This window comes from Eriocheir sinensis, chromosome 37, assembly GCF_024679095.1.
Source record: "Eriocheir sinensis breed Jianghai 21 chromosome 37, ASM2467909v1, whole genome shotgun sequence".
NCBI classification, from domain to species: Eukaryota; Metazoa; Arthropoda; class Malacostraca; order Decapoda; family Varunidae; genus Eriocheir; species Eriocheir sinensis.
Window position 1 is genome coordinate 1,952,677 of NC_066545.1, and position 27,500 is coordinate 1,980,176.

The 27,500-nt window shown below is 42.7% G+C and overlaps 1 protein-coding gene across 1 annotated transcript in view; it reads right to left on the reverse strand.

The window, feature by feature from the left end:
* The window catches only part of LOC127008055 (kinesin-like protein KIF21A), a 145,068-nt gene that overhangs the window by 47,930 nt on the left and 69,638 nt on the right, over positions 1 to 27,500 (reverse strand). The window contains 5 exon segments of the mRNA XM_050879585.1: positions 1,119 to 1,227; positions 2,977 to 3,153; positions 5,837 to 6,064; positions 10,435 to 10,662; positions 25,509 to 25,731. Coding sequence (XP_050735542.1) covers positions 1,119 to 1,227; positions 2,977 to 3,153; positions 5,837 to 6,064; positions 10,435 to 10,662; positions 25,509 to 25,731 — 965 coding nt within the window.

Here is a 27,500-nt window from a genome sequence, read left to right on the forward strand (position 1 = left end):
ACCAACATAAACAAAGGATCGAGAAGAGGAATGATAATGGAAAGGAAATAAAGGAAGATAAGATGCATTAGGGGGAGAGGCGTGGGAGAGAGATAGCATAAATTTAAAGATAAGAGAGGAAGTAGAGATGGGAAGAAAGGAAACATTAGGAGAGATTGTGAAGAGAGTAAGGATGAGAGGAAGGAAGGATGGGCAGAGAGCAAACATTAGGAGAAGGAAGGAGGGAAAGGAAGGAAGTAGGCTAAGAAGGAGACAGGAAGATAGCGAATATTAGGTGGAGGAGCGGGGTAGAAAAGAATGGTGATAGGAATGAGGAAAAAAAATATGAGAGGATGAAGGAAAGAGGAAAAGAGGGATAGGGGAGATCGGAGGAGTGCAAACATTAAGAGAAGAAGCGGGGAAGAGAGAAAGAGGGATAAATAGGGAAGATAGGAAGAGAGCAAATATTAGGAGGTGCGGGGAAGAGAGGAGGGAAATATGAGAAGATAGCAAACAACATTGAAGGAGGAAGGGCAGGGAGGGGAAAGAGGAAGGATAGGAGAGAGGACAGAATGAAAAATAAGGAGAGAGTAAATATATCGGAAGAGAGGAAGGAGAGAAAGGAGGACAAGGAGATGGGAAGAGAGCAAACACTGGAAAGGAGAGAATTGCGTGAGGACAACTGAACACAGAATACGTAAAATAACAGAAGCAGGCAGGCGGGATACAGAGGAAGGAAGGAGGAGGAAAAGAGGAAGGAAGAAACGATAGAACGAAAAATTATACACACGGCAGGATGGACGGAGGCTAAGGACACATGATGACGGAATAAGACAGAGAAAGGACAGGATGGAAGGGTAGGAAAAGGAAGGAAGGAAGGATGGCAGAACAGGGCGAGAAAGATAGAGGGCAGGATAGGAAATTGATAATGGGATAGCAGGATAGGACACACGGAAGGACAGGATGAAAGGGTAACTAACAGAAAGGAAGGATGGCAGGATAGGAGAAAGGATACACAGGGCAGGATAAGACACAAGAACAGGAAAGGATAGAAGGATAATAGTGTAGGAAACGTCACATATACATAGGGAAGGATGGGTAGATGGGACTCAAGATATACGTAGGACCCCCTCACATACCTCCTAGAGAATCCTGCAGGAGTCTGGTGAGCTTGGAGTCCCTGTAAGGCACATGGGAAGCACGCTTGCTCACGTCCCCCAGGGCTGAGATCACGTTCCCCAGGGCCAGCTGTGGGGGATGGGAGGTGATGGGTGATAGGTGGTGATGGGTGGTAATGGTGAAGGGGGAGGAGATGGGTGGTGATGGAGGGCAATGGGTGGTAATAGGGGGGTAATAGGTGGTAATGGGTAGTAGTAATTGGGAGGTGATGGGTGATAATGGGGAGGTGATGGGGGTGATAGGTGGTAATGGGTAAAAGTAATTGGGAGGTGATAAGTGATAATGGGGAGATGATGGGGGTGATAGGTGGTAATGGGTAATAGTAATTGGGAGGTGATAGGTGGTAATGGGGAGGTGACTGGGGTGATGGGTAGTGATAGGTAGGTTATGGGTAGTAGTAACTGTGAGGCGATAGGTGGTAATGGGGTGGAGATGAATAGTAATGGGTGGCAAATGGTGGTAATAGGTAGTAATGGGTGTTTAATGGATGAGTGTTGCAGGGTCCGGGTGGTAATTATGGGTGTTAATGAGAGAAATGGAAGACGTGTTTGTGAATGGTTGCTTCGTCTCTCTCAATCTTCCTTCCTTCTCCCTTTGCCCCACCTCTCTCTCCACTCAACCTGCTTCTCTCCCATTCACCTTTTCTCCCTCTCCCTTAAAAACTCAATCTAAACATCCTCCCTTCTTCCTACGATCATTATCTAACATTATTCCAACACTCCCTCTTTCCCATCACCCCAGCACTCCCTAATTTCTTTCCCCCCTTTACCCAACTACAACTCCCCCTTCCTCCGTTTTCTCCCTCTTCCCATTACCCAAACTCCTCCTCCCTTCCTCCTTTTCCCCTTTCCTAATATTACTCCAACCCTCCTTCCATCCTCTTCTTCACCTCATCCCGTCACCTCCAGCCTCCCTTCCTCCCTGTTTTCACCTCATCCCGTCACCTCCAGCCTCCCTTCCTCCCTGTTTTCACCTCATCCCGTCACCTCCGGCCTCCCTTCCTCTCATCTCCAATCGTCTCATTACCTCCCAAACCCTTTCTTTCCTCCCCTCTCACCCTCATCCCATTACCTCAACGCTCCCTTCCTCACTTTCTCAATCACCCCATTACCTCTTCCTTCTCTTTTCCATCCTCTTTCCATTACACAAGCTTACTTTCTCTCTCGTTCTTGTCCTTATTCTTACCCTTCCCTCTCCTTCCTCTCTTCCTTCCCTTTTCGTTTATCCGTTTCCTTATCCTTACCCTTCCCTCTCCTTCCTCTCTCTTCCTCCCACGTTCATCCCTTTCCTTATCCTCACTCTTTCTCCCTTCCTCGTTCACGGTTCATCCCTCTTCTTATCTCCATTTACCTTTCCCTTTCCCTTTCCTTCGTCTCCTTCCTATTTACCCTCCCTCTCCTCCCTCTCTTTCCTCCCTTCCTCGTTCATTACTCACTTTAAGGGGCTATTACACTGGGCAAATTTTCCGTGGATCTTCAGTCAAACCACGATTTCCGCTAGCGTGGTTCTCATTTGTTTCTTGTTATTGCTGCTTGTTATTGATACTTCTGATGGTGAGTAATACCGTCATCCTTTGGTGAAATCTACCGTAGCCTTGGAAGATCGTGGACTCGTCAGAAAACCACGGAAAGCGGAAATCGTGGTTTGACTGAAGATCCACGGAAAATTTGCCCAGTGTAATACCCCCTTTATCCTCATTCTTTCTCCCTTCCTCGTTTATCCCTCTCCTTATCCTCCCTTAGCCCTCCCTCTCTCTACTCTCCTTCCTCTCCCTTCCACTCACCATTCTCCTTCTCTCCCTTTACTCTTCCCACTCACCAGGCCACAGTTGATGGATATGCCCTCCCTGGCCCTCTCCCCCGTGGCGCCCGTCCTCTTGAGCCGCTCCGAGCCCGCCAAGTCCACGAAATGAAACTTGGCCGTCAGGGTTTCGAACTCCGGAATGCCCTCTTGTGGCGCTCCGCCCTCCCCGCTGCCTCCTTCCTCACCATCGTCCTGTTGGTGGGGAGAGAAATGAGTGAGTGGTGGTGATGATGGTGGTGGTGGTGGTGGTAATAGTGGTGGTTCGACATTCTTCCTTCTTTCTCCGTTTTTTCAGCTCTCTTCCTTCTCCTCCTTCCTGTATATGAGGTAAAAAGGAAGATGTGGTGATGGCAATGATGATTTTTGTTATTCTTACTTAATTATCCCTCCTCTTTACACTTACAACCCTCCTCCTCCTCCTCCTCCTCCTCCTCCTCCTCTTTCTCCTTTCTTCTGTAGGTGGTGAGGGGTGAAGAAAGGAATGAGTGAGGGTGGTAATGTTGGTGCTTCCTCATTCTTCCTCTTCCTCCTCCTCCTCCTCCTCCTCCTCCTTCTCCTCCTCCCAAGCAGGTGTGGAGAGAAACAAGACGGAGGAGGGTTCTTTGTTTTCTCTCCTCGGCCGTAACAAGTGGAGACAAAACACACCAGAGAGAAAAAAAAGAATGGGGGAGTGTTTGTTTTCGCTGCTTGGTGATTGCTTGCTTGATTGGGGCAGGTGTGGTAATGCAGGGAAAGCCGGTTCATTGCCTTCACTTCATGACTTCCTGGACCTCACATAAAAAAAAACGTAGGTATACAAAGAAAATACACACAAAAAAACCATCTTCATTTGAGAGAAAAAATAGGAAATCGTAGAGTGGAAAAGTATGAAATTGATGATAGACAAACGTTTTCATAAGTAAAACAAGACAGGTATTTGGTTGATTGGTTTACAAGGCTGAGCGAGACTGGCTGATTGAGGAACGTTATAATTGTGAATAGACAAAAAAAAATCTTCATCAGAGGGCTACAAAATCAGAGTGGAAATGACTCGAACAAATACAAATAAACATACTATTTCATAAGCAAAACATGACAGGTATTTGCTTGACTAGTTTACATGGTTGAGGGAGGATGGCTGATTAAGGGAAGTTAGAATTATGAATAGAAAAAATCGATCTTCATTTGAGAAAAAAATCATATACAGAGTGGAAAAGAATCAAAGAGGCCACGATAAACAGACCTTTCATAAACAAGACAACCATCTTCGTTCCAGAAAAATACAGCAGAAAAAAATCGGACAGGAACCAATCAATAGGCCATTTCGTAAACAAAACAAGACAGGTATTTGGCTGATTAGTTTGCATCTTTGTCGCCTTCATCCCCTTCTTTCTTTTATAGCCCATTATTTTCCTCTTCCTCCCTTACTGCCCTCTTTATCCTGTCTCTCCCCCTCTCTTCCTCCACCATCACCCCCTTTTTTTTTATTATTATTATATATATTTTTTTTTATGTGAACGCCGGTAGGCTCTCTTGAGGGGCCTGGATGGTAGTCGGCCCCAGCCCATCATGGCGCAGGCAAGTGTTTATAGTTACGCCATCTTCTCTTGCTTTCATAACCCATTCTTCTCCTTCTCTTCCACCACACTCAGGGTCATATCCTTAAGCATTTCGGGGCCTAGACTCACATATTTGACAAGCCTTTTGTAGAAGTTTTGGGCATTTCCAAGGGTATTTTTATGACCCTGGTGGTAGTCTGACCCTTCTTCTGTGCCTGAACCTAAAATACCACTCACAAGAACCCGACTGATCTCCTTTTTGGCCTCTGGAAATAGTTGATGTGAAAGCCGAAAACGCCTAACAACACCGACCTTACTCCTTCCCCTTCCCTCCTATAACCTTTTCTCACTTCCTTCTCCTCTTCCTCGATGGCTGATTAAGAAACGTGTGATAAGACAAGCGTGTGGACCGACTCATTTGTTTGCCGACTTGCCTCAATTAATTAGAGTAGAAAGTGAAGGATGGAATTCAGGTTGGGTGAAGTTCAATTCTACCTGATAATTGGGTTTTAGGTGATTAGTTGACCTTGCTCATTAAAATTATTGATAAAACAGGTTGGTAATTAAAACAGATATGATAAGACTGCGATGTGGACTGACCGGTGTGTTTACTTGCCACTTGGGTACTAATTAAAACAGGTGAAGAGGGAGTGCAAGGCAGGTGATGTTGTATTACCTGTGGAATAAGGAAATGAGGCAAGTGGGGGATGCCTCAAACACACGCCTGTCCCTCATATCCTCCTTTCCCTCATCTCCTTCCTCACCTCTAAATAAAAACTCTACCCAGCCAAACCTTGATTGTTATTTCCACTCACTTGTTTATCACACCTTTCCCTCATTCTCTATTTTTTTTTAAGACATCCTCTCTCCCTAATAACAACCTGTCTCTTCCCACACCTGAATTGTCATGCCCACACACCTTTCCGTCACATCCCACATCCTCTTCCCCCTTTCACCTACCAGCTCCCACACAATAATTGACACACCCACTCACCTGTTACAATCACACCTTTCCCTTGCCCCCTTTCCCCACATCAACTCACCCCCACCCCCACAGTTTATTAAATTTTGCCACGCCCAATCACCTGTACCAACCATACCCATACTTATCACACCCACACCTATCCCTCATCCCCCTTTTTCCCACATCTCCCCATTTTCACACCTTAATTCTCACACCTTAATTACCACACCCACTCATCTGTTACACCTCCCCTTACCCACCTCCTCCCCCCTCTTCACACCAGCCTCCTCCCTACCACCTCCCTAGCTACTGGCCAATTGCATACTTTTTATGTTCTTATGTTCCTATGTTCTTAATCGCCCCGCCTACCCACCTCTCTGACCGGGGCGATCCTCTGCTGCCGGACGAGGAGCGTGAAGATGGCGTGCGAGCGTGACGACTGCGTGTTCATGTTGGTGGAGCCGGTGGTGCGGGACAGCGCGCCCGCCCGCAGGCACTGCATCGTCTCCTCCAGGGACGTGACATTCCTGGTGGTGACGCCCGTGACGTAGATGCCGCCCTCAGCGTCCTCGTGGATCCGGATACCGCCCTTGCCCGAGCCCTGTGACGGAGAGGTGGATGAGTGAGGGTGGATGATGTGGTCGTGGGTTCGAGGTAAGGTGGATTTAGGGGATAGGTATTTTGGTGAATGGGTGGGTGTTGTGTGGAGAACAGGTGGTGGTGGTGGTGGTGAGTTTGGCTGTTAAGATATATGGATTAACAGGTAATGGTAGTTTGTTTGAGTGGTATGAATGATGAATTTAGAAGGGATAGGCATGTTTGGGGTGGGTGGGTGTTGGCTGGGGGAAGAACAGGTGGTGGGAGTGGTTTTTGGTGGTAGGAAAGGAGGGTTTAAGGGGTATATGAAAGTGGGTGGGTGGGTGGGTGAGTTGCTGGGTATTGGTTGGGTGAAAGGCAGGAGAATGGGTGAGTTGGATAGGCAGACATATGTGAGTGAACAGGAGGGAGGGGGGGGGGGCGAGTGGATGAGGGGACGATAGGCTGTGGGAGAGGGTTTGGAGGGTAGGAATGTGGGTGGGTGGATAGGGAGAGGTTTGAGGCGTGTGGGTGTGGGCGGGGTGGAGAGGAGGAGAATTAGTAATAGGTTAAAAAGGCAAACGTATGTATGTATGCAGGAGGGTGGAAGGTAAATAGGTGGAGAGCATGGTGCAGAGTGGTAACCGGTGCGTCTGGGGAGGGGGGGGGGAGTGGAATGGAACAGCAGTGCGGAATGGCGAATGTGAGGAGGAAAAAACAAAACAAAGTATAACAGAATAAAATAGCGAGGGAAAAATGGAAAAGAAAATAATGTCAGAGAATAATAGGAGCATGAAATAATGGCACAGGAGGGACAAAAACAAAGGACAGAAAAACATGGCAGAAGAAATAATGGCAGAGGAAGAAATATCACAGGAAATAATGACAAGGAAAAATATGGAACAGGAAAAAATGGCAGGGGAAGAAAAATGGCACAGGGAAAATGGTATATTCTTCAGGGTAAGCATAAATGACACATACTACTACTACTACTACTACTACTACTACTTCTACTACTACAACTACTACTACTACTACTACTACTACTACTATTACTACTATTAAGCGTGAGAGTGAGTGAGACGGAGAGTGCATATGTGTGTTCAACTGTTCATGGGTGGGTGGTGTCAGGTGTGTGGATGGGTGGGTGGGTAGGGAGGGAGAGAGAGAAGTAAATCAGGTGAGTGTGCATTGGATGGGTGGGTAGGAAGAGAGAAAGAAGGAAGTCAGGTGTGTGTGTATTGAGTGGGAGGCAGGTGGGTGGGTGGGAGGGCAGGGAACGGGTGTGTAGGAGTGGGCCTGTGAACGAAGCGTGACGGGGAAGGGAAATGAGGAGGAAGAGATGTGTGTGTGTTTGTATGTATGTATGTATGTGTGTGTGTGTGTGTGTGTGTGTGTGTGTGTGTGAGAGAGAGAGAGAGAGAGAGAGAGAGAGAGAGAGAGAGAGAGAGAGAGAGAGAGAGAGAGAGAGAGAGAGAGAGATAGAGAGATATTGGAGGAGTGGAGGAGCAATTCAAATTCAGGAGATGGGAGTGGAACGCATTTGTGGGAGAAAAGAGGGAGTGAGGGGGCGAAGGGAGGGAGAGGGAGAGACGTAAAGAGAGAGGAAAAGAGAGAAGGAAGGAGAAAGGGGGAGCGATAGACGTGGTAAAAAAATAGATAAAATTCCTTCACAAACTTAATTACCAAGATCGGCCTCAACAGTTTATCTTAATTAAAAGTTCAAATATAAAGACCGCAAGGGAGACGCAATACCAACCTCGCTGCGCAAAAAAAAAAAAAAAAAAAAAAAAAAAAAAAAAAGTTTCGACATCATGAACAAGAAAATTGGCCCATCTTCCTCTTACACTCTGGCACTTTTTTTCTCTCTTCCTCCTCCTCCTCCTCTTCCTTTGATCTCATTTTCCTCCTCCTCTAACTTTTCCACTTTTCCCTCCTCTAACTCAACAGCTTTTTCCTCCCCATCCTCATCCTCTGCAAACTCTCCTACTTTTTCCTCATCTTCCTCCTCCTCCTTTTACCTTTCCTCCGCTTTTGACTCTCCTAAATTTTCCTCCTCTTTCTACTCCTTCTATTCCTTTTCTTTTTCCTCCTCCTCCTCCTCCTCCTCCTCTAACTCTCCCACTCTTACTTCCAACTTCTCCTCCTCTTAACGTTTCTACTTTTTACCTCCTCTTCTAATTTTTCCCTTTCTACCACCACCACCACCACCACCAGTCTTTCCTCCTCCTCCTCCTCCTTGGCAGCCTCGAAAACGTTCATCTAAAGAGAGACGAACGGCCAACGCCACTTTAAGGAATCCCCCATACAAAGAGAGAGAGAGAGAGAGAGAGAGAGAGAGAGAGAGAGAGAGAGAGAGAGAGAGAGAGAGAGAGAGAGAGAGAGAGAGAGAGAGAGAGAATGATGATAAATGAAAAGATAAAGAAAGCAAACTGAGAGAGTGACACAGACGGTACAGACACAGGTGGCCTAGAGACTTGACACCATAACAAAGACAGATAGATCCACGGACGGACAGACAGAGACAAAAGGATACAGACAGGCACAGGTGAAAGACAGAATGCACCTAAAAACTTAATACGGTAACAAAGACCGACGGAGCTTGGACAGACAGACAGAAAGAGACAGGCAAAGGTGGAAGCAGAGATAAAGAGAAATGAAAACAGACACAAAAGCGAGGGAAGAAGTAAAGAACAAGTAGACGAGAGAACACACACACACACACACACACACACACACACACGTCGTCCCCTATTCATCTCTCCCCATCCTTCTCGTTCCCTCCTTTTGTCCTCCTTCCTCTCCCCTCACCTACCACCATTCTTTATATCCTCTTCTTCCATATCAAGGAGAGTAAGTAACAGAAGCCCTTAAGCAATTCGCAAGCTATATTTAGCATTAGTCAGACCTCATCACGATTAAGCGGTTCACTTCTGGTCTTCTTACTACTGAATGGACATCAAGATATTAGAATCTGTGCAGAGGAGGACGACAAAAATTATTCAAGGGTTGAGAAACTTGCCAAGTGAAGATGTACTAAAATAATTAAATATGCATTCCCTAAAAAAAGGTGACGGGAGGAAGAAGACTTGATCAAAGTTTATACATGAAGGAGTAATAAGGGCAATGTTAACGAGGTTCTAGTGGTAAGAGTCGGGTAAGACACACAGCAATGGGTTGAATACATATATATTCAACACAGACTTGGAATGAATAGGTTCACCAACAGAACGGTGGATAACTGGAACCGGCTTGGCAGTCGTGTTGTGAATGCTAATGCGATGGATACATTCAAGGAAAGGTTAGATAAGTTCATGAATAAAGAAGTTAATGGAGTTAGGTTTACAGGAGCTGCCTAGTATAGAATTAAATGCCTCTTGCAGACTCCTTATCATCATATTCAATCCCACACTCTCGAGCCACCTAAACCATCCTCCCACCCACAGCAACGCCCAACGCGTGCTCACCTTGTAACCCAACTCAACACCCTCTCCCTCCCTACACCCAGCCCACACCACGTCCTCACTTTGCATCCCACCTCACCACACTCGACTAACACCCAGATTACAACACGTTCTCACCTTGTATCCCGCCTCAGCCCCCCCCTAATCTCCCCTCTCCCTGTGACCCCCACCCAGCCAGACCATAACACGTCCTCACCTTGTATCGCGGCTCACTTCCCTCTAATCCCCCCTCCCCTCCCCACACCAAACCCTCAACACGTTCTCACCTTGTATCCCGGTGTGGTGTCATGAGACAGCCGCTATAATAAGACATCCCATCCTGATCTGCGCATGCGCGGGCTTTGTTTACCAACAGAGCGTCCCACCTAAGTTATTCTTTATCTTTTTGAAAGTGATAAATGAGATAACCTACACCCTTTGTATATTAATAAATGATAAATGAGGTAACCTACACCCCCTGTATGTCAATAAATGTGATAAATGAGATAACCTGCACCTTTGTATTTCAGTAAATATTCTCCCGCTGTCTCCTCAGATTTCTCTTCTCATTGACGGTCATGTTTCTTGGATACTCTCCATTTAGTAGTAAATGAATAATAGGGTCCATGTCATCCTTGAATTTGGCCATTTTCTCACAATAGCTGCCATGGTGCCTCGCCGCCATCTTGCCTGGGACAAACGACGATATCAACACTGTGTTTGTAAACATTGGGTTCCGCGCATGCGCAGATCAGGATGGGATGTCTTATTGTAGCCGGATGTCTCATGACACCACACCGGCTCATCTCCTCCTACTCCCCCCTTCCTCCAACCCCCCCCCCTAAACCCAGACCATAACACGTTCTCATCTTGTATCGTGGTTCACCCCCTCCCCCCCCAATCCCCATCTTAAAACCCCACCACATCAATAACACTCATTACACGTGCTCACCTTGTAGCCCGGTTCAAAAAGGTCAATAATCTCTTCGTTGTAGAGCTCCATGAAGTGCGCCGTGACCTTGAACTCCGGCGGGGTGGTGGCGGTGGCGCGCGCGGCCTCCCGGCGCTCGTCGATGCCGCGGAAGAGGTGCTCCACCGCACGGGGGATGATGCCCACGAACGCGGGGTCACCCTCCATCTCCAGCCCCGTGCCCATGGTGTAGGTCTTGCCCGAACCCGTCTGGAGGGGAGAGAAGAGGGAGCGGTGATTGAGGGAAGGGCGGTGTGTGAGGGGAGGCGATGGGGAATGAGGGTAAAAGGGAAGAGGAGGGGGGTGGACGAGAGGGAATAAGACCGCAAATGCAGGTTAGAGGGAAGGGGAGGAGAGGGGAACAAATGATGAGGGAGGATTAAGAGAAGGGAAGGAGAGGGAGAGGTGCTGAGTGAGGGGAGGCGATGGTGAATGAGGGTAAAAGGAAATAGGAGAGGCGGCAAGTGAGGGTAAAAGGGAAGGGGGATCGAGATACTCTATGGATAAAAAGGAAAAGAGAGGAGAGGGGAGGAGAAGGTAAAAGAGGTTAAAGGGAAGGAGGAGAGGGGGAAAAGGCAGTGAGTGAAAGGGAGGGGGAGGAAAGAGGAAGAGACGATGGGTGAAGGGGTAAGGGAAGGAGAAGAGAGGGAATCATGAGGTGAATGAAGAGGGGAGGGAAGAGGGGGGCAAATAGAAGAGGGAGAAAGGAGAAACGGGAGGAGGGATACAGAGAAAATGGGGGAGAGGGGAGAAACGAAGGGAGGAGGGAGGTAGAGAAAAAAAGTGGAGGTGAGGGTGAAACTTTGGCAGCGGAAGACAGGAAGGAGAAAAGACCGGTGATATATTGACAAAGGAAGACAGGAGGAAGAAAAGGGAGTTATGAAAAGGGAAGGGGAAGGGGAAGAAACGAAGGCTGAGAATGGGAGGAGAATGAGGGAGGTAGAGAAAAAAAGTGATGGTGAGGGTGAAACATTGGCAGCAGAAGACAGGAAGGAGAAAAGAGCGGTGATGTATTGACAAAGGAAGACAGGAGGAAGAAAAGGGAGATAATGAAAAGGGAAGGGGAAGAAACGAAGGCTGAGAATGGGAGGAGAATGAGGGAGGCAGAGAAAAAAAGTGATGGTGAGGGTGAAACATTGGCAGCAGAAGACAGGAAGGAGAAAAGAGCGGTGATGTATTGACAAAGGAAGACAGGAGGAAGAAAAGGGAGATAATGAAAGGGGAAGACAAAGACAGGAGGGAAAAAATTGACGAAAAAAAAAAGAAAGAACGCAAAGGGATAGATGAAACAAATAAAGAAGATAGGAATAAGAGGAGGAAGGAAAAAAAAGGTATAAAGGACGATGATTAAGGAACAAAAAGAGGAAAGAACGGAATGGGAAAGAGGAAAAAAATGAAGAAAGAAGATAGAAAATAAGAAGTGAGGAAAAGGGATATAAAAGTGATAGATGAAAGACGATAAGGAAAAGGAGGAAGGGTGATGAGGGAACAGACAGGAACGAAAAAAAAGATAAAAATTAAAGAGAGGGAAAGGAAAAATGAGAAGGGGGGATGGAGCGAAGTAGGAGGGAAAAACAGGAAAACTAGTGGAAAAGGGGGAGTTTGGAGGAGAAAAGCGCCTTGGAGGAAAAGGTTGAAAGGAGGGAAAAAAAGTCAAGTAGGGAAAAGTGTGAGAGGAGTGAATGGGGAGAAGAGGTTGGGAGTGGAAGAGAAAAAAAGGAAGGTAAGGCATTGAGTGAAAAGAAAGAGAGTTTTAGGAAGATACATAGATAGACAAATAGATAGATAGGAAGATAGATAGATAAGTAGATAGATAGGTAGATAAATAGATAGGTAGATAGATAGGAAGACAGATAGACAGTGATAATGATAGATTGATAGATAGACAGAGGAGAAAGAGGGAAAGAAAAGGAATAAAAAGAAATATAAGCAAAAATGGTAACTAGAGGAAGGAAGGGGTAAAAGAAAAGCACATGAAGAAATGATAAATAGAAGGAAAAGGAAAACGAAAGAACCATAAGAAGAAATGATAACAAGAGGAAGGAAAAGGAAAAAGAAAGAATAACTAGAAAAGGGAAAAGAAAAAAGAAAGAACCATAAAAGGAAATGATAATCAGAGGAAGGAAAAGAAAAAAAAGAGAAGCTAAGAAGAAATGAAAACTGGACGAAGGAATAGGAAAAAAGAAGGATAAGGAGAAATTGATAGCTAAAGGAAGGAAGGAAAAGGAAAAGGAAAGAAGCATAAGAAACAATGATAACTAAAGGAAGAAAAAAAAATAATGATAAATACGGGAAGGAAAAGGAAAAAGAAAGAACCATAAGAGGAAATTATAATCAGAGGAAGGAAAAGGAAAAAGAAATAAGCATAAGAAGAAATTATAACTAGAGGAAGAAAAAGGAAAAAGAAAGAAGTATAAAAAGAAAGGAAATCATAGAAAGAAAAAGGAAAAGGAAAGAAATATAAGAAGAAATGACAACTAGTGGAAGAAAAAAGAAAAAGAAAGAAGTATAAAAAGAAAAGATAACCAGAGAAAGAAAGCTGAAAAGAAAGAAATATAAAAAGAAATGACAACTAGGGAACGAAAAAAAAAAAATGAAGCATAAAACGAAATGGTTACTGGAGCAGCTTCAGGAGAACGGCATGACTTCCACAAACCCCTTCCTTTTGTGTGTATTCTTGCAAGTCTGTGTGCGCGGTAGAGGGGGGCAGAGGGGAGGGGGAAGCACGTGGGGGGGGGATGACTCAGACTGTATGAGGGATGAAGGGAGGGGATAATCGGAAGAGAGAGAGAGGGGGGGGGGGGGGGAAGACCGGGTGGAAGAGTGAGGGGAATGAAGGAAGGAGGATGGGTGAGGGAGGAAGGCCGGTGGAAGAAGGGGGAAGAGAGAGGGGGGATGAAGGAAGGAAGATGGAAGAGATGGAGGAAGGAGGATGGAGGAAGAGAGGTATGAAGGAAGGAGGATGGAAAAGAGGGAGGATGAAGGGTGAACGAGAGGGAGGAAGAAGGGTGGAAGACAGGGAGGGAGGGGTGAAGAGTAGGAGAAGGGAGGGTGGAAGAAAAGGAAGAAAGGTGGAAGAGGAGGATGAAAGGAAGTGGAAGAGAAAGAGGAAGGAGGGCGGAAACAAGAAGGAAAGAGGGTGGAAAAAGAGAATGAAGTGGAGTGGAAGAGAAAGAGGAAGGTGGAAGAAAGAGAGAGGAAAAGGGATGGGAGAGATTGCATGTGTAGTTTGTGTGTGGAAGTGTGGGTGTCCGTGTGGGTGTGGAGGTGGTGGGGTGCTGGTGTGGGAGGAGGGAGGGAGGGAGAGGGGAAAGGTGAGGGGAGAGAGGGGAAGGGGTGAGGGGGGAGAGGGTAAAGGAGGTGAGTAAATTATTGGTTATGAGTTTAGGTGGTGTGGGAAGGGGAGGAGAGGGAAGGGTATTGAGGGTTAAAATCAATTATCCATTAACCATTAATTACAAGATATAGTATTAACAGTTATCGTGAACACACACACACACACACACACACACACACACACACACACACACACACACACACACACACACACTTATATATTTTTTTTAATTTCATATTCATACCGTTTACTATTAATCTTTTTCCTCCATGTTTCATCATCATCATCATCATCATCATCATGGCGAGGTTTAAAAGCACTTGTGTACTGGAGTGTTTTAATCTGTTTTATGGTAGTGGTGGTGGTGATGGTGGTGGTGGTGGTGGTGATGGTGGTGGTGGTGGTGGTGATGGTGGTGGTGATGGTGGTGGTGCGAAACTGCTTTTCATGGTGTTTGATGTCCCTTTTATGTCCTTCTTACTGGCGTTTTCCTTCACTTCCTTTTCCTTCGCTTAAGTCTCTTCCCTTCCTTTCCTTAACCCTCATGTCCCTGCCTTCCACATCCTTCTACATCATGGCCATTCCTTTTATGCTCCTTTTTTTCATGTTCCTTTCCTTCACGTCCCTTCCCTTCTTGTTCCTTCCTTTCCCGTCATGTTTTTTTTCCTTCCTTTCCTTCCCTTCACGCCCCTCCCTTCCTTCATGTTCCTTCCGTTTCTTCCCCTTCACTTCACGTCCCTTCCCTCCCTGTTCCTTCTTTTTTCCTTCCTTCCTTTGTTTCATGTCCCTTCCCTCCACTCCCCTCCCTTCCTTTGCTTTCCCTTCATGTCCCTTTTCCTTCATATATATCCCTTTCATGTGCCTTCCCTTCAATGTCCCTTCACATCACGTCCCTTCGCTCCTGTCCCCTTCCATAATCTCCCTTTGGTCTCTCCCTTCAATTCCCCTCCTGCCTGCTCTCTCCTCCCTCCCTGGCGTCCCTCTGGTGCTGGCTTCCCTCGTTTCTCCTCTCCCTGGTGTCTCCAATGCCCCCTCCCGTCAGTCATGTGTTGGGAGGGAGGGAGGAGGAGTCACGTTCATACACGACACTTACCACCACACGCAGCCTCCCTCCTTCCTTCCTTCCTTCCTTCCTTCCTTCCTTCCTTTTCCCTTCTTTATTTTTTCTCCTTTTACCCTCTCATACGGTTCCTCTCTCCCTCCCTTACTCTAGTCTAATATTTAACATTCTCCTCCCTCACTTTAACTTTATCTTCCTCTCGTTATCTCTTTTCTCCTGTACCCTCTCTTTCTATCCTTCTCTCTTCGTCTCTTTCTCAACATCTACCTTCCTTTCCTGCTCTTCCTTTCCTCTCTTGTATCTTTTCTTCTGATCCTCTATCGTGTTTTTTTTCCTTTTCTTTTCCTTATGCCCACCCTTCCCTTCCCCGCGTTACTTTCTTCTTTCCTTCCTTCCTGTCTGTCTTCCTTCCTTCTTCCCCTCTCTTCCTTTCCTTACTCTTGCCCTTCCTTCCTCTCTTCTTCTGTTCTTCCGACCCTTTCTCCCTCTTTACCATTTTCCTCCTGTTCCATCTTCCCTCGCTCCCTAAATTTCTTCCTTCCTTTTTCCATTACCATTAATTATTCAGGTATTCTCATTAGCGCAGGTGGAGGCTGGAAAGGTGAGACGGGGGGCGGGGGGGACTACAGACCAGGTGTTTGAGACTGAGGGGGGAGGGGGGGGGTAGAGGGAAAGAGGAAATACAAGAGAGGAAGAAGGTCAGAGGAAGGATATGATGAATAGGGGATAGGAGGAGTGTGTGTGTGTGTGTGTGTGTGTGTGTGTGTGTGTGTGTGTGGGGGGGGGGGGGGGTATTGAGAGGGGAAGAGGAAATAAAAAGGGGAAGAAGGTCAGGGAAAAGATAATAAGGAATGGGGAATAGAAGCAATGTGTGTGTGTGTGTGTGTGTGTGTGTGTGTGTGTGAATATAATGATGTTTTTAGAGAACAAGTTTAATCATGCATACAATAGACAAGTCTGTATACACGGAAAAATTAGACTCTCTCTCTCTCTCTCTCTCTCTCTCTCTCTCTCTCTCTCTCTCTCTTGATACGAGCACGTAATTAATGCAAGAGATAAAAGAAAAAGATGAACATGTCAGGAAGGAAGAACGGCGCAAAAGACAAAGAGGAAATAATTGGAGTAATAAGAATAATGGTGACAAAGGAAAAAAGGAGACATGGAAGGAAGGGAAGATGAGAGAAGGAGAGATAACGCGATAACATGTATGGAAGGAGGAAAGGAAGAAAGCAAGCGGCGAATAATTGTAGAAGGGAAAGAAATTAAAAGAAAGAGCATTGGATGGAGGAAATAATATATGAAGGAAAGGAAGAGGGAAAAGAGAGAAGGAGAGATAACGCGATAACATGCATGGAAGGAGGAAAGGAAGAAAGCAAGCGGCGAATAATTGTAGAAGGGAAAGAAATTAAAAGAAAGAGCATTGGATGGAGGAAATAATATATGAAGGAAAGGAAGAGGGAAAAGAGAGAAGGAGAGATAACGCGATAACATGCATGGAAGGAGGAAAGAAAGAAAGCAAGCGGAAAATACTTGTAGCAGAGAAAGATATTAAAAGAGAAAGAGCATTGGATGGAAGAGGAAGAACAAGAGAACGGAATGGAAGAGGGAAAAAGAGAAGATGATTACAAAGTTGGCATAAAAAAAAGGAAATTAAAAGAGAAAGAAATGAAAAGCAGGAATGGTTATAGCTAGAATAAAAAGGAAAAGAAAAAGAAAAAAAGAAATGGAAAGTAAGAATGAATATAAAGTTTGAATAAGAAGGAAAATTAAAAGAAAGAAAAAGAAAGTATGATTGTAGAGCTGAAATAAGAAGGGAAGTAAAAGAACGAAATGGAAAGGAAGAATGAAATACATACGAGGGGAAAATAGTAAATGAAGAAAGATAGGATAGGATAGGTAGGAAGGAAGGAAAGAAGGAAGGAGAACATACAGATGGAAAATTGAAATAAAATAGAAAGGAAAAACTGTAAGAGATGGCGTGAGAGAAAAGGGAGGGATAATATAGTTTGAATAATAAGATAAAAATAGGAAAGAAACCATGGAAGGGATGAAATAAGAGAAAAAGGAGGAAAACAGTTGAAATCAGGAAAATGGAAAATAAAGGACGCATGGAAGGGATGGAATGAGAGAAATAGATAGATAACAACAAACAAATAAAGAGGGGATGGAGAATGTTAAATTGTAGTAGGGAGAAAAACAAAAATGAAGAAGAAAGAAATGCATGGAAAAGAAGAATTAAAGTGAGAGAAAAACGTGAAGAATGATAGCACGAAATAAAAGAAGAATGACGGAGATTATAGAGTCGTGATAAAAGGAAAATATAGATGAAGTGGAAATGAAGAATAGAAGAAAGATATGTGAAAAATGACAACATGGAAAGAAAAGAAGGAAGGAAGGAAGGAAGAAAGGAAGGAAAGAAGGAGGAGGAGGATGACGAAGATTATAGAGTCGTGATAAAAGGATAATATAGATGAAATTAAAATGAAGAATAGAAGAAAGATACGTGAAAAATGACAACATTGAAAGGAAAGAAGGAAGGAAGGAAGGAAGGAGGAGGAGGATGACGAAAATTATAGAGTCGTGATAAAAGGATAATATAGATGAAATGAAAATGCAGAATAGAAGAAAGATATGTGAAAAATGACAACGTGGAAAGGAAAGAAGGAGGAAGGAAGGAAAGAAGGAAAGAAGAAAGGAGGGAAAAAAGGAGGAGGAGGAGGAGGCGGAGGAGGAAGAGGAGGAGGAGGAGGAGGAGGCGGAAGGACACAACAGAGAAAGATAAATATGAAAAAAATAACAACACGAAAAGAAAGGAAAGGGACAAAACAATGAGGGAGGACGTAACACAGAAAGACAGAGGAAAAATAAATAGAAGAAGATATAGAAAGGAAAAACAGGAACTAGAGAAAATAAAGTAAGAAATACGTTAAGAATGACAGCTCGGGAATGAAGGAAAGAAAGAAGAAAGGAGGAAGGATACAACAGACAAAGGTAAGGAGGGAAATAAAAAAAAAGGAAAAATGGAAACGAAGAAAAATAAAAATGGGAATATATTGAGAAGCGAGAAAAACAACAACACGAAAAGGAATGAAGGAAGAAGGAAGGAAGGAGGAGGAGGAGGAGGAACACAAAAGAAGACAGAGGAAGAAAAAAAGACAAAGGTTAGGAGGGAAATAAAAAAAAAGGAAAAATGGAAAGGAAGAAAAATGGTTGAGATAAATATGAAAAACGTGAAAAAACAACAACAACACGGAAAGGAACGAAGGAAGGAAGAAGGAAGGACGAAGGAGGAGGAGGGACACAAAATATAAAGATAAAAAAAAAAAAGTCAACAAGAGGAGGGTTTAGGAAGGCTGGCGCGGCGTGAGTAGTCATTTTCTGCGATTGCATGCGAGATAGTGGAAGAAAAAAAATATATACTGGTGACAATGAAGTGTGCGAGGCGTGGCTCAAGACTCCGATCAGCGCGAGGAATAACGCAGAGGAATATGAAATGGAATAGTATAAGAAAATAAATAATATGAAAAGGAATATGAAAAAGAATAATAAGGATAGGAATAACAGGATAAATATATAAAAAGGAATTATATGAAAATGAATATAAAGAGGAAGAATATGAATAGGAAAAATAAGAAAACGAAAAACTAACGTGTGAAAATAAATAATATGAAGAGGAAAAAGAAAATAAACAATGTGAAGGAAATAATAATAAAATAAATAATATGAAAATGAACAATATGAAAAGAGGAATATGAAAATGAGCAATAAGAAAAGCAATAATATGAAAACGAGTAATAAAAAAAGGAATAATAGGAAAATAAATTCACAAGAAAAGGAATAATATGAAAATGAGTAATGAGAAAAGGAATAATATGATAATGAGTAATGAGAAAAGGAATATGAAAATGAGTAATGAGAAAAGGAATATGAAAATGAGTAATGAGAAAAGGAATAATATGAAAATGAGTAATGAGAAAAGGAATAATATGAAAATGAGTAATGAGAAAAGGAATATGAAAATGAGTGATGAGGAAAGTAATAAGATGAAAATGAGTAATGAGAAAAGGAATATGAAAATGAGTAATGAGAAAAGGAATATGAAAATGAGTGATGAGAAAAGTAATAAGATGAAAATGAGTAATGAGAAAAGGAATATGAAAATGAGTAATGAGAAAAGGAATATGAAAATGAGTGATGAGAAAAGGAATATGAAAATGAGTGATGAGAAAAGGAATATGAAAATGAGTGATGAGAAAAGGAATATAAAAATGAGTAATGAGAAAAGGAATAATATGAAAATGAGTAATGAGAAAAGGAATAATATGAAAATGAGTAATGAGAAAAGGAATAATATGAAAATGAGTAATGAGAAAAGGAATAATATGAAAATGAGTAATGAGAAAAGGAATAATATGAAAATGATTAATGAGAAAAGGAATAATATGAAAATGAGTAATGAGAAAAGGAATATGAAAATGAGTAATGAGAAAAGGAATATGAAAATGAGTGATGAGAAAAGTAATAAGATGAAAATGAGTAATGAGAAAAGGAATATGAAAATGAGTGATGAGAAAAGTAATAATATGAAAATGAGTAATGAGAAAAGGAATATGAAAATGAGTAATGAGAAAAGGAATAATATGAAAATGAGTAATGAGAAAAGGAATAATATGAAAATGAGTGATGAGAAAAGGAATAATATGATAATGAGCAATGAGAAAAGGAATATGAAAATGAGTGATGAGAAAAGGAATAATATGAAAATGAGCAATGAGAAAAGGAATAATATGAAAATGAGTAATGAGAAAAGGAATATGAAAATGAGTGATGAGAAAAGGAATAATATGAAAATGAGTAATGAGAAAAGGAATATGAAAATGAGTAATGAGAAAAGGAATAATATGAAAATGAGTAATGAGAAAAGGAATATGAAAACGAGTAATGAGAAAATGAATATGAAAATGAGTAATGAGAAAAGGAATAATATGAAAATGAGTAATGAGAAAAGGAATATGAAAATGAGTAATGAGAAAAGGAATAATATGAAAATGAGTAATGAGAAAAGGAATAATATGATAATGAGCAATGAGAAAAGGAATATGAAAATGAGTGATGAGAAAAGGAATAATATGATAATGAGCAATGAGAAAAGGAATATGAAAATGAGTGATGAGAAAAGGAATAATATGAAAATGAGCAATGAGAAAAGGAATAATATGAAAATGAGTAATGAGAAAAGGAATATGAAAATGAGTGATGAGAAAAGGAATAATATGAAAATGAGTAATGAGAAAAGGAATATGAAAATGAGTAATGAGAAAAGGAATAATATGAAAATGAGTAATGAGAAAAGGAATATGAAAATGAGTAATGAGAAAAGGAATAATATGAAAATGAGTAATGAGAAAAGGAATAATATGATAATGAGCAATGAGAAAAGGAATATGAAAATGAGTGATGAGAAAAGGAATAATATGAAAATGAGTAATGAGAAAAGGAATATGAACATGAGTAATGAGAAAAGGATTAATATGAAATTGAGCAATGAGAAAAGGAATAATATGAAAATGAGTAATGAGAAAAGGAATATGAAAATGAGTGATGAGAAAAGGAATAATATGAAAATGAGTAATGAGAAAAGGAATATGAAAATGAGTAATGAGAAAAGGAATAATATGAAAATGAGTAATGAGAAAAGGAATATGAAAATGAGTAATGAGAAAAGGAATAATATGAAAATGAGTAATGAGAAAAGGAATATGAAAACGAGTAATGAGAAAAGGAATAATATAAAAATGAGTTATGAGAAAAGGAATATGAAAATGAGTAATGAGAAAAGGAATAATATGAAAATGAGTTATGAGAAAAGGAATATGAAAATGAGTGATGAGAAAAGGAATAATATGAAAATGAGTTATGAGAAAAGGAATATGAAAATGAGTAATGAGAAAAGGAATATGAAAATGAGTAATGAGAAAAGGAATATGAAAATGAGAAATGAGAAAAGGAATATGAAATTGAGTGATGAGAAAAGGAATAATATGAAAATGAGTAATGAGAAAAGGAATGTGAAAATGAGTAATGAGAAAAGGAATAATATGAAAATGAGTTATGAGAAAAGGAATATGAAAATGAGTAATGAGAAAAGGAATATGAAAATGAGTAATGAGAAAATGAATATGAAAATGAATAATGAGAAAAGGAATATGAAAATGAGTAATGAGAAAAGGAATATGAAAATGAACAATAAAAAATAATTATATGAAAAGGAATACTAAGAAAAGGAATAATATAAAAAAAGAAAATACTGATAACTAAATAATGTTATGAAAAGAGTAAAAATAAATAAAAACAAAGGAATGTCTGGATATGTGAAGGGAAGGTGTTATGTAAGGTGGGGGATGTGGGGAGGAAGATGAGGACAACACAGGCATGCAAGGGGAGTAGATGGGGAGGAAGAGGAGGGGAGGCTAACACATAGATACAAGGAAGGAGGTGGAGAGGTGGTGGTGAAAAGAAGGTGGGGATGCAACACACGTACTGGGAACACACACACACACACACACACACACACACACACACACACACACTAATAAATAAATGTGACATGGAAGAAAGAACTGAAGGAAGATGAAGAATTAAGAGACGGAAGAACAAATAAAAAAAACGTGATATTTTAACAAAGCAAATTAGGAAGAAAAAAACACACGCCTAGAGTAACACACACACACACACACACACACACACTCCTCCCCTACAACCCAATTAACAGGTAAAGGTGGAGGGCAGTGCTTTACGTGGACCTTGTTACTGCTCTTGTTAGCGGCAGATTAATTGGCGTCTGTCTGTCTGTCTGTCGTGTCTGTAACTCTCTCTCTATCTCTGTATACCTATCTATGTATGTCTACCTATCTATCTGTTTATCTATCTATTTTTTTTTTCAGGTGGTGCCTATAACGCCGGTAGGCTGTCTCGAGAGGACTCTTGAACGGCCCCAGTCTGTTAATGGCGCGGGCGAATTTTGTTTATAGTGGCTACCGTGATGTATGACTCCTGCTTGGCTCAAGCTGCCCTCCGGTGTTCCACTTGAACAAAACCGCTGAAGTTAAGGTTGACTGAAGGTCTGGGCAGCATGTGGGTAATCTTCCGCCACTCGGGGAAGGTTGAAAAATCAGTGTGTTTCGGTGGGGCTCGAACCTAGGTCCACGGCCTTAATACACCCACACGCTGACCACTCAGCCAACGCCTCCCCATCTATCTGTCTATCTATATTATGATGTTTGTCTGTCTGTCTGTGTAACTCTCATTCTATCAACCTACCTATCTGTGTGTCTATCTATCTGTCTAGCTAGCTAGAGAGACAGACATAAATAGATCCAAAACTGAGACTGACGGTGTATTTATAAGGGTTGAATCTGAAGTCACACGTTTGGTGGGTACAATATATTCAGTTCATCAAAATTATCTTAGCTTCACAAACGTTCCGTAAAAAGAAGAGTATCGAGTGCTCTTAAGGTGTGTAAAAAGCTTAAATAAAAAAACAAAAGATTAAAAGCATTGAAACATCTTCAGAAGAGGAAAGTAAAAAGAACAGTATCGAAACCCTTATGAGAACGATCTTAAGGGTGTTGAAAAAGAACTGATAAAAGAGAAAATAAACAAGGTTAAAGGGAGGATTGAAACATCTTAACGAGAGGAAAATAACAATATCGAAACCACTATAGGTGAACAGCTTTAAGGAGTCTAAAGATTGTTTGATAATTAAAGGGCAACAAAAGGACAAAATGAAGGTCTGAAATATCTCGGCAAAAGAAGAGTGTACAGAATAACATAAATCCCTTGTGGAAGAGCGTTTTAAAATGCATGAAGAGTGATTAATAAAGAAAAGAAAAACGCAATAGGTTAAGTGGAGAACTGAAACAGGAAGAGAAAGTCAAAAGGAAAATAATGCAAGCGAGAGAGGAATGATGTATTAAGATAAAGGGATTTTACAGAGGGTAAAAATACCTCCAAAAGAAGGGGAAAGAGAACGAAAGAAAACAGAAAAAATGCTAAGAGAAAAAGGAACTTCATTACGACTTCAAACGGAGGGAGGGAGGGAGGGAGGGAGGGAGGGAGAAAGGAAGGGAGAGAGAGAGGAAGGGAGAGAAAGAACGAGTGAGGGGTGGAGGGCGAAAAGAAGAAAGGAAGGCAAAAATAGATGTCCCTCTGGATGATGAAAGGATGAAAGGTCGGGGCAGGCAGGCTGGGAGATATAAAAGATAAAAATCAACAGGTAAGGAAAGTATAAAGGGATGAAAAAGACGGAATATTGTAATAGGAAGGAAAAAAGGGGAAGGGATGGCAAGAGAGGAACAAGGAAAGAATATTAAAAAGAATTACAGCTCTGAAGGAAAGGAAGAAAGAGAATAAAGTGGAAGTTAAGCCAAAGGTGTAGAAGATAATAATAGAATAGAGGGGAAAAGAAGACAGTAAGGAGATGGCAGGAAAGGAACAAGGGAAAAAGATTAAGAAGAATTACAGCTCTGAAGGAAAGGAAGAAAGAGAATAAAGAGAAAGTTAATGCGAGGGAATAGAAGATAATAATAGAATAGAAGGATATAGATGATAATAACTGAGAGAGAGAGAGAGAGAGAGAGAGAGAGAGAGAGAGAGAGAGAGAGAGAGAGAGAGAGAGAGAGAGAGAGAGAGAGAGAGAGAGAGAGAGAGAGAGAGAGAGAGAGAGAGAGAGTGTTCAAGCAAAGGTAATAAAAATAATTAATATCACACCTGGCGACAGTAATTAGCATGGAAAGAAAGGTGAAAGGGAGAGAGGGAAGGAGGGAGGGAGGGGAGGGATGAAATCAGAAGGGAAGGAAGAATGAGATAAAATTAGCAAAACGAGAAGGCCAAGGATACCGCAGAGGAGGAGGAGGAGGAGATCAAAAGGAAAGGAGAAAGGGTATGATACAATTAGGAAAGGGGGGAGGGAAGAGGGGAGGAAGGGAAGCAAAGGCCAGGCAAAAATGAAAAAAAAAAAAAAAAGAGGTAAAGATGAAAACGACAAAAAAGAAAGAAAATGAAGCGAAAAAAGAGAAAATGAAGGCTAGTAAAAAGAACACTGGAGATCGCATTTATGAGAGCATATGGAAACACACACACACACAAAAATAATAATAAATAAACAAAAACAAAATAAATAAATATACAAATAATGAGTAAAAAAGACGAAAATAGAATAGGATAATAAAAAAAAATATACATCCTCTTCTCGTTTCCACTCCATTAACCTTCCACACAGACACTCACGCACCTCTCTCCTCTGACTCATATACTTTCGTGACTCACTCATACCTGTCACCACTCACTCACGCACCTGTCTCCTCTGACTCATATACCCATATGACTCACCTCCACACCCACACCACTCATCCACTCACCTGTCAATACTCCACACACCTGTCAACACTTCATCCACACACCTGTGCACTCATCCACACACCTGTCAACACCATCCACACACCTGTCACCACCATCCACACCTGTCAACACTCATCCACACACCTGTCACCACTCATCCACACACCTGTCACTATTCATCCACACACCTGTCACTATTCATCCACACACCTGTCAACACTCATCCACACACCTGTCAACACTCATCCACACACCTGTCAACACTCATCCATACACATGTCACTATTCATCCACACACCTGTCACTATTCATCCACACACCTGTCAACACTCATCCACACACCTGTCAACACTCATCCACACACCTGTCAACACTCATCCACACACCTGTCAACACTCATCCACACACCTGTCAACAGTCATCCACACACCTGTCAACACTCATCCATACACATGTCACTATTCATCCACACACCTGTCAACACTCATCCACACACCTGTCAACACTCATCCATACACATGTCACTATTCATCCACACACCTGTCAACACTCATCCACACACCTGTCAAGACTCATCCATACACATGTCACTATTCATCCACACACCTGTCAACACTCATCCACACACCTGTCAACACTCATCCATACACATGTCACTATTCATCCACACACCTGTCACTATTCATCCACACACCTGTCAACACTCATCCACACACCTGTCAACACTCATCTACACACCTGTCAACACTCATCCACACACCTGTCAACACTCATCCACACACCTGTCAACACTCATCCACACACCTGTCAAAACTCATCCATACACCTGTCAACACTCATCCACACACCTGTCAACACTCATCCATACACATGTCACTATTCATCCACACACCTGTCACCACTCATCCATACACATGTCACTATTCATCCACACACCTGTCAACACTCATCCATACACATGTCACTATTCATCCACACACCTGTCACTATTCATCCACACACCTGTCACCACTCATCCACACACCTGTCACCACTCATCCACACACCTGTCACCACTCATCCACACACCTGTCACTGTTCATCCACACACATGTCACCACTCATCCACACACCTGTCTCCTCTGACTCATATACCTTCATGACTCACACACCTGTCACCACTCATCCACATAGACATCAACACTCATCCATACACCTGTCACCACTCATCCACACACCTGTCAACACTCATCCACACACCTGTCTCGCTGCCCCACTCACCTGTCCATACGCCAAGACGGTCGCATTGTAGCCCTCAAAGCAGCCCTCGATCAGGCCGGCCACGCACGACTCGTACACTTCGGTCTGGCCGGCGGGCTGGTCGAAGACGTGATCGTAGGTGAAGGCCTTGTCGGAGCCCAGCCACACCTGCGGCTCCCCGGGCGTGACGCTGGTGCACACGCGGCACATGTCGATCAGCTCACGGGCGATCTGGGGCCGGATCCTGCAGCGGGGAGGAGGAGGAGAGGCGTGAGAATGGTGGGCGGAGGTGAGTTGGGGAGTGATTATGAACAGGAGGAGAACACAAGAGAGAGAAAGGAACGAAACGAATCAAAGGGAAGGAGGAAGATGAATAATAGAAGTAGAGAAAATTATTTCGGAAACGAAGGTTGGTTATGAAAGGAATGGAACGGAAGAGAAGTTGGTAGGTGTGTAAGAGGAGGAGGAGGAGGAGAAGAGGAGCTAGGAGGAGGTTCAAGATTGGGAGATATAATGAAAAGGAATGAAAACGTGGTGAAAGCAAAGGAGGTTCATGAAGAGAGAAGTTGAGAGAAAAGAAGAAAGGAACGGAATGGGAGAAGGGAAAGAGAGGTAGAAGATAGGAGGGACTGTAGGTGAAGAAATAAAAGGAAGAGGTAGAGGTTTAGGAAGAGTAGGAATAAAAGAAATTTAAGGAAACGATGGAAAAAGCGAGGGAGGTTAAACATAAAAATATAAGGAGTCTCCAACAGGCCGGTAGGACTATGCAAAGCAGCTACTGTAAACTTAAACCCACCTAACCTAACTTACTGTTCATGAATAAATGAAGAAAAAAAGGAAGAAAATTAGGAGAAAGAAAGGAATGAAATAGAGGGAGAGGAGAGAGGTGCCAGAGGATAGGAGGGAGAAGGAAGGAGAAGGGCTATGCTGTAGAGGGGGATCAGGGAGGGAAAAGGGAGGGGAAGTGGAACGGTGTTTTGGGAATGAGGGAAAGGAAGAGGAGGGGTGAGGGTGTAATGAAGAGGGGAGTGAGTGGGTGAAAGGGGGAATGGGGGGGAAAATTTGGGGAAGGACTGGGGGAAGAGAAAAGGGGAGAGGAAAAATAACGGTGTGTGTGTGTGTGTGTGTGTGTGTGTGTGTGTGGAGTGGCTGACTAACTGCACTACTATCCATATCAGACCCTATGACATACCGTTTTTCGCAAATATCTTTCAAACGAAGACTCGGATCAGCATGGGACTTTGGGACAGATTGCTTCATACACTCCGCTAATTTTTGACGCTATTGTGCATTGCCAGATGCGGTTAATTACGGCGTTTACTCTTGACTGTGATGGCAAAACCTGAGTGAGCCACTTACACATTCGAACAGGTGAGGCGTGACGTATTTGTGACGTGTATCCACCACCTACCTCCACCCCTGGCTTCCCCTACTCCCATCCCTCCCTCCTACCCTCCTCCTTCTCCCCCGCACCCTCTCCCCCCGCCCTCTTTCGCCCCCAAACCTGCCCCCCCTCTCTCTCTCTCGCTGCACATGCAATATGAAGCTTTGCACACATATGACTTGTCTATAATGGCGGATAACTCGAAAGTATATGTCAAGTATGGTCTGGTGTTTTATGTACACGACCCTGATTCCTGTTCCAGCGTAACTGGATGTTGCTTAAGTGTTGTATGAGGTTTGTTTGGCAATTATACACCCATTGAAAGTTGTACGAGTATATGACCCTCCTTCCCACAGGTTACGTTGAGCGTATGATGGGATGAAGCACGTAGCTGACGCTTGATCATTTAGAGGAAATCGCGAAAGAGACGGAAAGGAATAAAGATGGAATTGATTCATTGCAGAGTAAAAACGTGAAACGAAATTGGAGAAATATATGAAAATTTTCTTCTGATATTAGGAAAAGACTGCTATACGATATGTGTTCATGTAGATAGCTGTTAAAAAGTCATAGCACACAAAAATAGACAGCGAGTATATGATGGGTGGATTAATAATGTAAATAACTGA